This window comes from Lycorma delicatula, chromosome 5 (assembly GCF_047948215.1).
Source record: "Lycorma delicatula isolate Av1 chromosome 5, ASM4794821v1, whole genome shotgun sequence".
In the NCBI taxonomy this organism is placed as follows: Eukaryota; Metazoa; Arthropoda; class Insecta; order Hemiptera; family Fulgoridae; genus Lycorma; species Lycorma delicatula.
Window position 1 is genome coordinate 142,791,476 of NC_134459.1, and position 15,643 is coordinate 142,807,118.

Consider the following 15,643-nt stretch of genomic DNA (forward strand, 5'->3'; position numbering starts at 1 on the left):
TTATCTCTAATGAAATATAAATGTTTAAATGAGGATTGCAAAGAGAGCTCAGGCACTACAATAGACAATTTTATAACCAGCTTTGGCTCAGCAGGCTGTGAAAATGAAAAATGAAGTTTTAGAGACCAGTATTTAAGACCATAAAACTGAACTAATTTGATTAGGTTGTACCAGTAAAAGAGAATTGCAACTGCAGAAATTATATAAATACTGTAGTCCGTTAGAAAGCAGTTGAATTATGGTCGCTGGATTATTGAATCTAATAATAAAACTGAGGCTGCCTGGAACATGGTAAAACACTTATCTTCCATGTTTTGCCGGGAAGATGAAATTACTTGATTGTTTTTATTTTGATTTTGTTTGCTTTTGTTTGTTGAGAACCTTAGTTGCTTAATGACTTATTCATAACTATTACATGGAAAAAATTTAAAGAATTTTTGAAAAAAAAATTCAAAATCACTGATTGAAGTTCAATATCACTCTAAATTATACAAACCTAATAAATTAATTATATTTGAATTAGTCACTGTATTAAAAATTTTAAAAACTATTAATTCTTTAAGTTCTTGACAATGATGATGTGTCGTCACCATTCATATTAAAATGCTGTCTTGGCTGTACATTAAATCCTTTCAATGCATACTTTAAGATGGATGTGTTTTCAGACTTCTGCAGATATAATAAAATCATTCTAATATTGAAAAAAGTTTCAGCTAGAGAACCTAATAATTACTGCATTAGATTTATAATACTATCCTTCTCTAAAATATTAAAAAGGGATTGAGTGGTAGACTCCTACCACTATTTTTAAGATAATAAAAAATTTGATGGTAAAGTAAAAGTACAGTTGCAATCATTTATGAATTTATAACTATGATTCATAATGTGTATCATTCTGTAATTTATATTGTGGAGATCTTGGTTAGATTGTTGAGACCCTCGGCTTATTCTGTAATCTTGTAGGTTACAGAACAGATGACTATCAAGGAAATACCACAGTCTCTAAAATCTCATTTTTTATTTTCACAGTCTTCTGAACCAAAACTGGTTATAAAATTGTCTAAGCCTTTGGCTGTATTATAAATAAATAGATATTTTGTTTTGTTGGGAACATAATAACAGAGTGTATAGATCACATTAGTAATGAGTAAAATATGCTACTCCAAGGATAAATAAAAATTACTGCCCTAGCATATACAAATACTTTATAATTAGAGTGCACCCATGCTTTTCTTTTTAGACATTCATAAGTAGAAGATTTTTTTAAAAGTAATTTTTTTAAAAACAAAACAATTTTTTCTTTTATTTTTTATTTATTTTTCTTTTTAGTAAGAATTGTTTTGTTTGGTTTTATTATTTTTTATATTTGAAGAAAAGCAAGTTTTAAATTTATTTTATTTTCTACTTTTTAGTCATAATTAAGTGAATTGTTATCAAATTTTCAGTTAGTTATATATGTATAACCAATGTATGTTTATACGCTTTATATACATATCCATGTATGTATTTAAAAAACATTGAACACATATTTATTATATACTTAAATACATTTTCTATTTACATTTTATTTTTCATACAGTCCATCTCTGTTATGGTATTATTGTTACAAGGTTTCCTGCCAGTTAATTTTGAATTATCCAATTCTTCAATCCAGTCAATCAAGAGATCTAACTCTCTGTTAAGACTAATGTGTGTTTGTCCTGCAATGAAGAGCTTTAAACCTAGATGGACAAAAGTGTAGTTCAAGGTACTTCCTTACATTTTGTACATTGTTAAGGCCCATGACAGAATCAACCGTAGCATTCAACAGTTCCATACCTGTACATGGCAGGACTGAATGGCTTTTGGCTCTATTATGTGATTGCCATTGTCCAACTGTTGTTCTGCAACTTCTTCACCTTCTTGCTCCAATTCAGCTGGCTCTGCATAGAAAATCTTGAGTGCATGTAATCTCTTTGTAAATTGTTAATATTTTTTTAAATTGTATAAATATTTAAACTGACAATTTTACTTTTAGTTGTTTTAATTCTTTAGCAAACAAAAAAATATTTTTGCAGTTTTATTCTATATTATAATCTGGAAAATTAATTTTCATTATTATAAGTGATACCAGTTATTTATAATAAAATTAGATGATAAGTGTACATAAATTTTAGAAGGTAAATTTACATTAGCCATATTAAAATCTGATTCAACAGCCACCTGATCTATTCACACTGAATCCACAATCAGAATCAATCAGCTAAATCTAATCGATTCAGCTCCCTTCCTCAAGATGTTCCCCTTGTATTATATATAAACATATTCATACATATAAGTTACATTATTGAGAATAGATGATGTATTACATTCCACAAACCATGTGCGTTGCCTATCCCTAGTTTCCATGAAAAGCCACCATAAGAAAGAATGTAATGCAGCTGCAACCTATGTGTCTTTATTCTTAATGTAATAAGAATTATTCAGTCTTAAGTCTGGACCTATACAATGCACATCATTCAACTTTTCTTTTTATAAAGTCTTAGACTCATTTGATATTATATTGTCCTATTTTATAACTCATTACTCATAATGATGCTAACAATTAATTATTTTAAGTTAAATGTATATTAATTGTAATAAATAAAGTTTGTTTTTTACAAATGTTACTCATTGAGTATCATACTTAACTTAAACGTATAAAATATAGAAATATATGAAATTAACAATGGAGTATTGTATTGTCACCTGACTGATGTCACAGTGTAAAATTTCACCATTGTATGACGTCAGGAAATGAGTTTAATTAAGGTTGCAAGATTTGGTTGAACCATTGTAAGTTAAAGAAAATCATGTAAAATAAATCTGATTAAAATCCATATTAGATACTTAAAACATAAGCACAAAAATAATTAAGGTAAATACATGAAGATACTAAGTATAAAAAATAATTCCCAATTCAGATGTTTATGAAAATTATTGGAGCACATATGGATATTTATTTACCTGTAGACCGGGATACAGAAAATTCAGGGTTTCTAAACTTCTTTTTTAATTATTATTATTTAAACAACATTCATTGAAGAATAATTTTTTGTTTTTTTAAAAGAAAATCCATTGATTGTATTATAAATAAATTCTTGGAAAGATTTTTTAAATGGTTTGATAATTTATTAGAAATGGCAATAAAAACATAATAAAACCCGTTCTCAAAAGTAGAAGTATTACATTAAGTTACATAAAAACAGCCCTATGGCCTGGTTTAACAGTAGTGGATACTTTTAGCAAAGATTATTAACCATTCTTGCTTGATTATTAACCTTTAGTATTGCAATGAATCCTTGAGCGATTACTAAATTGTGCTCAGACAGCTAAAAGTTTACCCTGAGAGCATGAAACAAGTAATTTATTCTTTTGATTGTTCAAGTAACTTTGACAATACTTTCAATGGAATACCACAAATTAAATTTAGGATTTTCTCTTTCTTATCTATTTCTCTCTTTCTCTTTCTTTAATGACCTCTCAAGTTTGACATCAGAGACAAAACTCACTAATTTTGTTGATGACACTCAATATCATTGAGAGGTTCAATAGAATTAGAACCTATATAAAACTGAATGAAGATTTAATTATTAATGCAGAAGTTGTATATTAAAAAAACTAATACAAATCATTTTTTCTTACATCATACCAGCAGTAGAGGCTTAAAAGTTATTGTTTTGCCACATCCGAACTGTATCTTTGCCACTTTTCTTGAGATTATGGTCTATCAATCACTGACTCAGAAGGAGCATATAGCACAACTTCAAAGAAATTTAAATTTAATGGAGCTTATTTTGGAGTTCTATCCTTATCTCTTATCTTGGAACAAAGATTTTTAATTTTCCATTATGGTTACATGTATTTCTTATTAATTTATAATTTAATATTCCGAAATACAACTAATGACCACTTAAGCATATTTAAAATTAAAAAAAAAAAAAAAAATCAATTACAGATTAATTAGATACTGAATGTTGTTTAAAGGTGAATGTTTGTTTAAATAATTTAATCCTGGCTTGTATTTAATTACACTAGACAATAATAGTATTTTTGAGAAATACCTATCTAAATATTTCCTTATTTTGGAAATTCACAAATGTAGCACTCATTATAGAAAAGAATTGTTCATCCCAGAGTATACAACTACTATTTTTGAGAAACTACCTTGTTATATGAGTATAATATGTTTTTAAATAATAAGCTTCATAGTTTGTTAAAAATATTAAAACTGCCCATAATTTGCAAAAAGCTTTAATAGAATTTCTACGTGAAAGGTATTACTTTTCTGTTAGGGAACTCATGACTGAATTTCGTAACAGTATCTTACAAAAAGTATCACCTTTGGCTAAAAAGATTTAAGTTGATTTTTACAGAGTAAGGGTTCTATAGGAAGAAATCCACAAATGGAATAATTTTATTTGAAAAGTTTCCTTTGAACTAAAAATAAATGAAAGGCTTTCATAAACACATCTAAATAATTTTTATAATAGATCTTGGCTATATTAATAGTAGTTGTAAACGGTATAATCAAGACCAAAAAATCAGTATTTCACCTTATGAGGGTAAGAGTTGAATATTGGGTAATTTTATTTGAAACACCCTAAATATGTATCGTTAAACCTTTATTTAAAATATGTTAAATGGACTAGAGTACAATCAAATAATTTATTGACTGAATAAATATAACATGTTTACATCTAATATATTATATATGTATAAATAATATTTACATGTAATATATTAATGAAATATTAAACAATTTTTAATTTCACTAAATTTGAAAATTAAAAAAAAATTAATTAAATTAAATATATTTTATTTCAGAAATTTATTTAAAAATTTTTAAAAAGTTATTATTAAATAACAAAATATTAATATTTTGTTAAATATCAAAATAATAATTAAATATACAAACTAAAATTTAGGCAATAATTTCAAAGAATTTAAAACATTCTGCATCAAATTTGAAATAAAAATAATCTAATCTTACTAATAAAACTAGATGTAATAAAGAATGATTTAAAAAATAATATTATTATTAACATAATAAATTAATAACCATAAACATTATTTGTATACTATAATATTAGCGACATATGAGATAGTAATATAAAGAAAAGTATTTTGAGTGTTTTTAAATGTTTGCTATTTTAAATGACTCTACTTAAGCAATAAAAATATTTAAAGTACAATTAAAACTAATTATTTCATGGAATGCTATAATATAAAATAATAATATAAGTAATAGGAATAAAGCTGTAACTCAATTCATTGTTAAAACAATAAATTATACATAGGTTGATTAATTTTTTTTTTAAATTCATACACTCAACTCAAAGCATTAAACATGAAATTTTTTTTACCTCCTTTTTGAATTATACAAATCTTATGTGGTTTTAAGAAAAATATGGTAACTGTTAATGATGGCATTAAGTTCACCCCCACTACTGAGGGTGATTCTTCTTGAAGACATTTAAGTATTATGTTAGTTCCTTGTGAAATAATCATGAAAATCTTTATTTAGGGGGAATCTGGACATTTTTTCTAAAAAAAGAGAAGAAAACGATAAATGTGCATCTTTGCTGAAAAAATATCTACCTCAATTAAACCAGACAACAGAATGTTTTTCATATAACTAAACACAATAATTTAGCTATATGAAAGTCTTATATGTTTCCGTTGTCTTTATTATTAAATTATATATAAAGCCATTTAAAATAAGTTCCCATGTTTATTTAAAATACAATTAAAAAGTTTTTTTATAGAAACAAAATTACTCTGTTGATGAATTTTTAAATAAAACAAACTAAAAAATTAGAAAAACCCTTAAGTTTATCATCATGTTCATTGTGCAGATAAAACAGACTTCAAATAATTTTCATTAACTTCTCTTGAATGTGAATTATCTTCTAAATATTTTTTAAATTTAAACTTTACATATATTTTTACTTTCGTGGCTATAGTGACATATGAAATGACAAGAAAGTATACAGGTCGGTAAAAAAGATTGCTAAAAAAAATAGATTTAAGTCAAATTATATTTAACATTATAATTAATTATATATTTTATGGTTTCCCTTGATGCATCCAAGCAAATTCTGGGACAGTGGTTTTTTATATCCATGGAGTATACGAGGTCTGTAAATAAAATATTGAGACTGGTTCAGACAAACTTTTCATTTACAATCCAGTTATACATGGACTCGAAATTTTTCCCTGTTCCCTGTTCAAAATTGTTCCCTTGGAAAGCCATGCAACACCTGAAATGGTTTTCCCACTTTTCATAGCAGTGTTGGAACTCAGAAACTGGAATATCCTTCAGATGGTCGGTTACATTTTTTTTAATGTTTTCTACTGTTGTACAAAGTGGTGTCCTTTGAGTTGTTTTTTTAAAGTCGGTAACAAGAAAAAGTTGCTGGGACTCATGTCAGGTGAATAAGGTGGTTGAGAAACTACAGGAATCTTTTTCTTTGCCAAAAACTCATTAATTGAGAGTGCAGTGTGAAAAGATGCATTGTCATGATGCAACATCCGGTTGTCTTTGATGGCTGGTCTTACACAAGCAACTCTTTTCAGTAATCTTTCAAGAATTTCTCATAAAATATTGATTTACAGTCTGTCCTGTAGGCAAAAACTCCTTATGGAAAATGTCATTTTCAAAGAAACAAATTAACATGGTTTTGATTTTTGATATGCTCATTTTGGCTTTTTTGGGAGGTGGTGTGTTTGAAGTTACCACTCCTTGCTCTGGCATTTTGGTTCTAAGTTGTACTCAAAAATCCAAAATTCACCACCTGTAATAACCATTTTTTAGAAAATCAGGATCAGTTTCAATTTGCTCTAGAAGATTGCAACATACTTTCACCCTGTAGTTTTTCTGTTCAACAGTAAGGTTTTTTGGGACCAATTTTGCACAAACTGTTTTCATGTCCAATTTGTTTGTCAAAATTTGATGGACTGTGGTATGGTTCAAATTCAATTTTTCTGCAATCATTTTGACAGTTAATCGCTGGTTGTACTGTATCAAGTCTCTGACTCATTCAATATTGTCATTACTTTTTGATGTTAACAGTCTTCCAGAGTGCGGATCATCTGCAACTGATTCCTGGCTATTTGAAAATCCTTTAAACCACCTAAAAACTTGGATTTGTGATAGAGCGTCATCTCCATATTCCCTTTTCAATTTTGAAAAAATTTCAGTAGCGTTCTGTCCAAGTTTAGCTCAAAACTTGATTGCACAATGTTGCTCATAATAGTATCACTCATTTTTGTTATGCACAACAAAAACTTGATTCACGAAAATTTGTTTATGTCTCATGTAGCAACAACAGACTAAAAATATTAATACCTAATGCAAATCCATATATTTACTAGCAACTTTATAGTGCTGCCACTTGGCTGGCAAAAAAATCTAGTCTCATTACTTTATTTACAGGCCTCGTATAAAGGTCTTTTGACAGGAATCATGATATCCAAATCCCAGTAAAATTCTGAAACAGACAAAAATCAAACTAAAATTAAGAAAAAAAATTACAACCATTATTATTAATTAACTATAGGTTATTTACACTTATTAGGTTTTAATTTTAATAATAATAATAATGTTATAGGTGTATTACATAATTATCGTTAACAGGTTTCTAGTTATTATTAATTTCAATATATCAATTAATAATAATAATAATAATAATAATATACTAGTATCTATTTACATAATAATTTCAGTATATTTTGTAAATTAATCAATAATAAAATAATAAAAGGACTATTCAGAAAGTTCTCGGATTGACAGCAACAAGATTTTTCAGAAATTTGTTTTTAGTTTTCAACTTAAGTCACCTTGCAATTCGATATATTTAGACCAACAACTTTCTAAATTTCATTTAGCCTGAATAGCACCCTTCATTTGGTCCATTTGTGAAGAGTAATACTCCTAGATAATGATACTGCCTCTTTCCAGGCAGTCTATGATCACCAAACCCCAAGAATCCCAACAAAACTGTAGCTGTGACTTTTTCTGCAGATGGAACTGTTTTCCCTTTCTTTAGCATACTTTCATGTGCTCCCACTCAGTGTTTGGTCTCTGGTATGAAACGGTGAATCCATGTTTAATATACTATTACAAAACGTTAAAGAAATTCAGCAGAATCCATGGATCATGCACATAGATGTTGCAAAGAAGTTTCGTATATGCTACTGAGGTAGTAGTCATCTGTGTTAATGTAAAAAAATGAAATGGGATTAGAATTAAAGGGTTTAAAAAAAAAGTGTGGATAGAATAAGATTTGCTACAGTAAAAGAAGTGTGTGATTTCTAAAGAAATTGAAGCTCTACGTACAGTGGTTGTTAAATAAAAATATAAGTTGGAATACTCAGACGTAGAGGAAGAAATTTCAATTAATGTGAATAAAAAGGAATTCAGTATTTAAAAATTGTGTTAGACAAAACCTTTCCTTGAAGTAAAGACTGGCAGAATAGCAAGTAGTTTAAAGACTGATCAAGTAATTAGTTCCAAATAACAGATTACTAATGATAATAGTGTTACATAAATAAATATTTTATTCACCTCAGCATGTAATAATGTATTCATTAAAAAGATGATGTCAGGAATGAGTAGATATACTGTTTCCATCTACAAAAAAGGATTCCCAGAAGGGTTAATGGATTCCTTAGGACTGTGGAAAAATCCTAAGTAAATAAAAACAGTACAAAATAAAATGTCAATTTGGAAGATGAATGAAATTAAAGAATTACTTTTATTTACAAACTCATTAAATGAGGATGCAGAAAATTTAGAGTTCTTTAAAACAGTATTATTTAAAATTTCATCAACAGATTATTTCTTTGTAGAATGAAATCAATAAAAAGATGGGTTTCCCACTTTTTGAAATTTGACTAAGTCTCTATAGTTCAAACCTTTACTATAAAAATTATTTAAAATATTATGACCAATTTTAATAATAATTTTAAACAAATAAGGGATGATTTAAAAATTTACACTGTTTTTATAACTGGAGAGTAGATGAGTGTTTTATATAATATTTTTCATGTTAAATCAGATTTTATATTTCAAACTGCAATGTCACATCACATTTCCAAGTTAATATCACTTAAATTTGCGTTTTATTATTATAATTTTTATCTATAAAAGACATACAAACTTGTTAGTATTGCTTTATTAAATACATTTTCCTGTCTGATTTCTTAAAAGGCTAACATTATAGGTGTAACTACATGTTGCTGTAAAAGTACAATTGCAATATCAACTCAAACATGGGTAGACAAAAACAATGAGTCTAGTAATGAGTGGAATAATTATTCCACTAGACCAAATTTTCCTCAGTGTGACTTAAATTCTTAACTGCATAATTTGTGTGTGTAATTTTTGTATACCTAGTTAAAGAATTATAATTATTCATAATTGAGAAAATAAATTTTAAGAGTTGAAATTTTTTCATACTGAAAATGTTTTCAAGACTGGTACAATGTAAGTTATAACTTGTATGAAAGTTACTGGGGTTCTTCTCATTTCACAGGGTGGCTTTATAAAATACTGTTTCTGTTTCTTCTTGTTTTTGTGGAAGACATAGAGTTATTCGTAGAACACATTACTTACTTAAAGTCTAGCCAAAAAAAAATATATTCACTCTAGGAGAGCAAAATGTAAAGAACACTTTTCTTGTTGAGCCTCTTCGATACTAGCTTTATGTATAAAACTAGGGGTAGTGAAAAATTTTGTGAAAGCATTATATGAAGACTGCAAAGCCATTAAATACTTAACTCAGGTATTTTCATGATTAGTGATTATAAATTAAGAGAGGTAATATTCTTTAAGCCTGAAATAAGATATTTCATATGTGCCCAAATATTTGATAGAAATAAGAATAAAAAGGAGGAACTAACAGCATGGAAATAACTTAAAGATGTTGTTGAAGGTTCGGAAACAAAAAAGGTGAAAACAGTGATCTGTTAATAAACTTTTGTGAATTATAAAAATTTAGGCTGAGGAATGTCACTGAAAATTCATTTCTCACATTCACATCTTCAATTCTTCCCTTTAAATTCAGTTGCTGTGCCTATATTTTGAGCAATAAAGAGAAAGCTTCTCAAGATATATTACAAACAGAAATGCATTATCAAGGAAGATGAGATGAGTCTATGATGAATGAAGCTTTCTCTTTGTTTTTACGAAGAGAAAACTTCTTGGTACTAAAGAAAACAGTGATTTCCCAGTTTAAATAGACATAATTTTTTTGCAATTAAAGTTCATAATTTAAAAAAAAAATTTAAAAATTCATTATGTAGGTTATGTCACAACTTACATAACAATGAGGTAATAAAGTTAAAATTTTCCTGCTATTTTTTAAGGATCATAAATAAAAATAAGACTTTGAATTTAAGATTCAATATAAAAAATAAATTTAAGTTCACCTGCTTGTGCTCCAATTCTAAAATTTTTCTTTAATTTGTAGACTAGTGTTATTTATTGGTAAATATGTGAAATTAATCTTTTCAAGGACTTTTTGGGGCAATTTTGTGGCTTCTTTGCCAGTAGTGTACAGTCAGTGTTATTGTTAATAGCTCGTACTTTGAATTAACAAGGGAACCCTTTTAATTAACCCTTTTAGTTTGTAGGGAAATAGACAACTGATCTATATTAAAGTTGGTTCAAAATGTTGTTTTTGTCAAATTTAATATGTATGTAAATTCTATAATTTACATGAATGTTATGAATTTTCTCTGTTATGTGAAAAATTTATATACCTAGCTGCGTCTCCCCTTGGCATCCCTTTGTATACTCCTTCACATTGTTCAGCCAGAAGGTAGATTGAGGGTACCCCAGTCAACTCTCACGCCGCCTCCGTAGATACTGTTCTATATTCTGAGGATATCCTCAGCGCTGCGCAGTGCTGAAGTGCACCAAGCCATCTGATATTTTTCTGTTTGCAAACCAAGCTGGCACAGCATTGCCGTTGCCGCCAACATCAGTAATTGCCGTTTTGCTGCCTGTGGACCCCAGTTCACGGTCATCAGTCTACTCAAGGAGTTGATAGTTTTTTGCCTTGTCAGAAACTTCTTGTAAATACTTATTAAACAATTCAGACTGCTCTATCTAAATATCCAGATATTTCACATGGGGCTTCATACTGATTCTCATATCTCCATCATTAATATTCATTCATCTTATCTTCCATCTTCCAACGATCACCACTATCTGGGTCTTTTACGCTACTTCTAGGCCTTACGATTTTAGCCAGGTGCTCACCCATCTTATTGATGTATAGCTTTCTCTTCAACATCTTCTGTGGATCCAGCTATTAATAGCTAAAAAATCAGCATATGCACCTAATAAAACTTCTTCTTGAAACCTCAGTCTCAGCAGTCCATCAAAAGTTATATTCCACACTAGGGGGCTTAATGCAGACCCCTGCGGAACACACCACTCTGCATGAAAAATCTCACCTCAACTTCTTAAGTGTTGGTAAAGTTCTCTCCCATATAGAAAGTCTGCAATTGTTGTTCTTAAGTAGGCACTAATTCCTTTTTTCTGCAACTCTTCCATAACTACTGCCCATGGTACGCTACCAAAACCATCTTTTACATCTAGGAGGATCAGAAGTGGGATCTTCCTGGTCCTCCAAGTGCCCTTCCTGCATGTGTCAGCAAATTTAACTACTTTCCTGAGCACATCGACAGTAGACCTCCCTCTAATGAAGCCAAATTGTGACTGAAAGAGATCCCCCGCCGCTCTCAGTTCTTTCTCAATCCTTTCAGCTAGGACCCTTTCATACAGTTTACCCAATGTTAGGAGAACCAAATTGGGCAATAAGCTGGATCCCTCCCCACATGTGATTACTTGGAGATGAGGGCTGGTCTCCCCTGCTTCGAAGGTGCGAGGAATCTACATTGCTCCAGTGCCTTATTTAGAGCATCCAGTATGATCCATGGATGGACCTTACCAATGTTTTTTGAGGATTATACCCAACACCCCATCTGGCCTAGGGCTGTATCTGGAGTTAACCCTGGATAGTGCCTCTCTCATTTCTTTGATATTAAATCTACATTTATCTTGACATTGTATTTTGATATCCCTGAATCCATTTTGACTAGTTTTGGCAGGAAATCTGTATGTATGAATGTATCTCACATAACTCAAAAAAAAAATTAGCTGTAGGATGTTGAAATTTTGGATATAGGACTGTTGTAACTTCTAGTTGTGCCCCTCCCCTTTTTATTGCAATCAACTTGACCAGAAATGTCCAAAAAAGCCCAAAATTAAAAAAAATTGGATTTTGGACTTTTCCTTAACTGCAGTAATAAACCCTCATTGAGAGCTTTTCAACGATATACAAGTGGTAGTTATTTTCATTGGTTCCAGAGTTACAGCCAAATAAAATTATAATTAATGAAATATTTGTATGTTACAAGGGGAAGGCACATCGGTTTGAATTAGACTTCATCTCCTTTTTTTTTAACTTTTTTATACTTTGAATATATTGATTTATTAATCTCTGATTGCAAAAAAAAAATTACGATAAATAGTAATTCAATAATAACAATAAAAAAAAAAAAAAATATGAAAAAATATCAGAAGTTATTAATGAAATAAAATTTTATGTACTTTTCATTTTAAAAAAATGTATATATGTAATTTAATAGGCATATAAGGAAGTCCATACAAGGTGTCCACATCAGATTTTTTTGTGTTGTAAATATTTATATACTTGTATATGTTCTTTGTTTATATGACCATTCGAACAGTTATATTTTGAAGATAATAAAAATTTTAAATTTATATAAAAAAATTCATACTAAATACTAATTTTTGATTAGAAATTGAACCAATGTTTTTGAAACTAAGGGTTTTTTAATTTACATAAAAACAGTTTTATTAGCAGAACTGAGCTCTATTTTTTCACTTAGGTTTTAGCTAATTTCATTGCTGATAGTTTTTTCTCAGTTTTACAATTATACAGAGTGAGCAACATAAAACCGAACTTATAATGTAATCGCTGCAGAATCAATAGGTTATGTTGAAATGAATTTTTATGAATGGCGCCTATAAATTAAATAAGAAAAACATAAAACTTAATTTAAATGTAGCAATTATTTACCTTATTGTTACAAAAGATGTTCAAAATGACCACCCTAGGCATAAATGAACTTCTGTGCTCAACTGATCATATTGAGAGTCGTCTGATGCAAAACGATGTTGTCAGTAGCGTTGATTTCTTATTTCATGTGTGTGTATATATATATATATATATATATATATATATATAGAGGAGAGAAAGAGAGAGAGAGACAGAGAGAGAGCTCTCTGTGATATATATATATATATTCCAATTTAGTTCGTCTGTAAAATATTTTACCTATAGATTTCTCGCTTCTGTTGTTCGACTTAACTGCTTTCATTTCGAATTTTAATGACCGACTTATTCTAAAAATGTTTTTTGCAATACCACATTTCAAAGGACTATTTTTTACTATCCATTTTTCATATAGTCCGTGTTTGACTAATGTCTGTTCCTTATGTAATGTAGAAGCGCAAGAGATTATTTTTCAATTTGTTGCTCGATGTCCTGTCCTCGCCGAGTGAAGGAATCGCTGGGTAAGATCAGTCTAGCTCTCACGTGATTAATTCGTAGATTTATAGATAGGAACCAGTTCGGAAGTTCAATCATTAACTGCTTTGGATTTCGACTGAAAATCATTATAATGTTTTGTATGGTAGTATAGCAATATTTCACCTTTTTAATTACAGTATTGTAGTCTATGTTTCACATTGCTTTCTGCCCGAGTTTCGGTGTTAGGTAGATTTCATGAAAAAGCTATTTATTTTAATGGGTATCATGATTCGACTTTTCTCGGAAAATTTCGACATATCTTCGCGTCTAAAATCCCCCAGACACCAAAACTACCGTCAGTTCAAAAGTTTATATATACATTTATATATATATATATTTCACTTTCTTGTGGATTCGCTAACTGCCGTAATTTTGCGCCAATCACTTTCAAACTGATACATAAAATATAACTACTAATAAATCTCGGTTGAGTTTGTTAATGGGAAAAATCGGGCCATGGGGGCTTTTTCGAAAAAACAAAATATCGCTATAACATTTTTATTAAGTAAAATATCGAACTCATTAGTACGTATACATAAGCATTAATGGTATGGGACTAGAAAAACAATTTAATAGTTTATAAGTTTATGTAATAATATGTGTGAGAATATCTGAGAGTCTGGGACTGGGTAGTGATTCGAAAACAGATTATCACATCAAAACAGTTACTAGTTTATGTAATACAACTACAAACATCAAGATAGAAAATAATTCAAAATATAGGTTAGACAACATTGTAAATTCATATATGATATTAATTACAGAATACTTGTAAATAGCCAAAGTTATTTAAAAATACAGACAAAATTAAAGTCTTGATTTAAATATATTCTTTGTAATCAACAAATTATAGTCCAGATTACACACATATAGTAAATTACTTAATCACACCATATAACCACGCCAACCCAATAATAAACAGTATATATTCCAGCTTAATTGTACATTGCCAAAAAAAAGAGAATCAACTGATACTAGTGATTTAAGAATAAGATTAATAAAACCAATGATTTAAAATAATACGGATCCTGTGTTTTAAATTAGAGCAACCGATAAAAGTACATCCTATTACAAAGGAATTCAGAGGATATTGAATAAATAACGTTTTCACAATGCACTTTCCTCATTTTATTATTTTAGCAAAATCGCATGAATAGATAGTTTATGGATCAACCATACTAAAATTCACAAATAAAAAGTACAGGAATTCATACTCGTAATTAATGAAGAGCACAACCGAATCTAACACACTCATAGCACGAAGAGAATAGTGAGAATAGTAAGTCCGAGTGGTTCTTTATTTTTCCTGTTAAGCCTCCGGGAATTATCGTTCAGGTATTACTTCTGAGGATGATATGTATGAGTGTAAATGAAGTGTAGTCTTATACATTCTCAGTTCGTCCATTTCTGAGATGTGTGGTTAACTGAAACCCAACCACCAAAGAACACCGGTATCCACGATCTAGTATTCAAATCCGTATAAAAGTAACTAACTGCCTTTATTAGAACTTGAACAAGACTGAGATCTTTTCCTGTTTAGCCTCCGGTAATTACTTTTAGATAATACTTCAGAGGATGAATGAGGGTGATATGTATGAGTGTAAATGAAGTGTAGTCTTGTACAGTCTCAAATCTTGTAGTATTCAAATCCGTATAAAGATAACGGAGTTTACTAGGACTTGAACGCTGGAACTTTCGACTTCCAAATCACCTGATTTTGGAAGACGCGTTCACCACTAGACCAACCCGGTGGGTTAAGACTGAGAGCTGACATTGTTATTCCCCACTCTCAACAGAATTATAGTAGTAATAAATAATTTGTTACGTTGATGATGTAATTTCGCTGGTTGTTGATAACACCGTTCACTGGTTTGTTGACAAATTCTAGCCCGGTATTGCGAACTCACCGGGTTGGTCTAGTGGTGAACGCGTCTTCCCAAATCAGCTGATTTGGAAGTCAAGAGGTCCAGCGTTCAAGTCCGAGTAAAGGCAGT

At 29.5% G+C, this 15,643-nt stretch overlaps 1 protein-coding gene across 1 annotated transcript in view; it reads right to left on the reverse strand.

Moving 5' to 3' along the window:
* Positions 1–558: 558 nt before the first annotated feature.
* LOC142325754 (venom carboxylesterase-6-like) overlaps positions 559–15,643 on the reverse strand; it is a 65,951-nt gene continuing 50,866 nt past the window's right edge. Inside the window, exons 4-5 of the mRNA XM_075367785.1 lie at positions 1,819–1,953; positions 559–669 (exon numbers count right to left, since the gene is read on the reverse strand). Coding sequence (XP_075223900.1) covers positions 559–669; positions 1,819–1,953 — 246 coding nt within the window. The remainder of the gene's footprint in view (positions 670–1,818; positions 1,954–15,643) is intronic.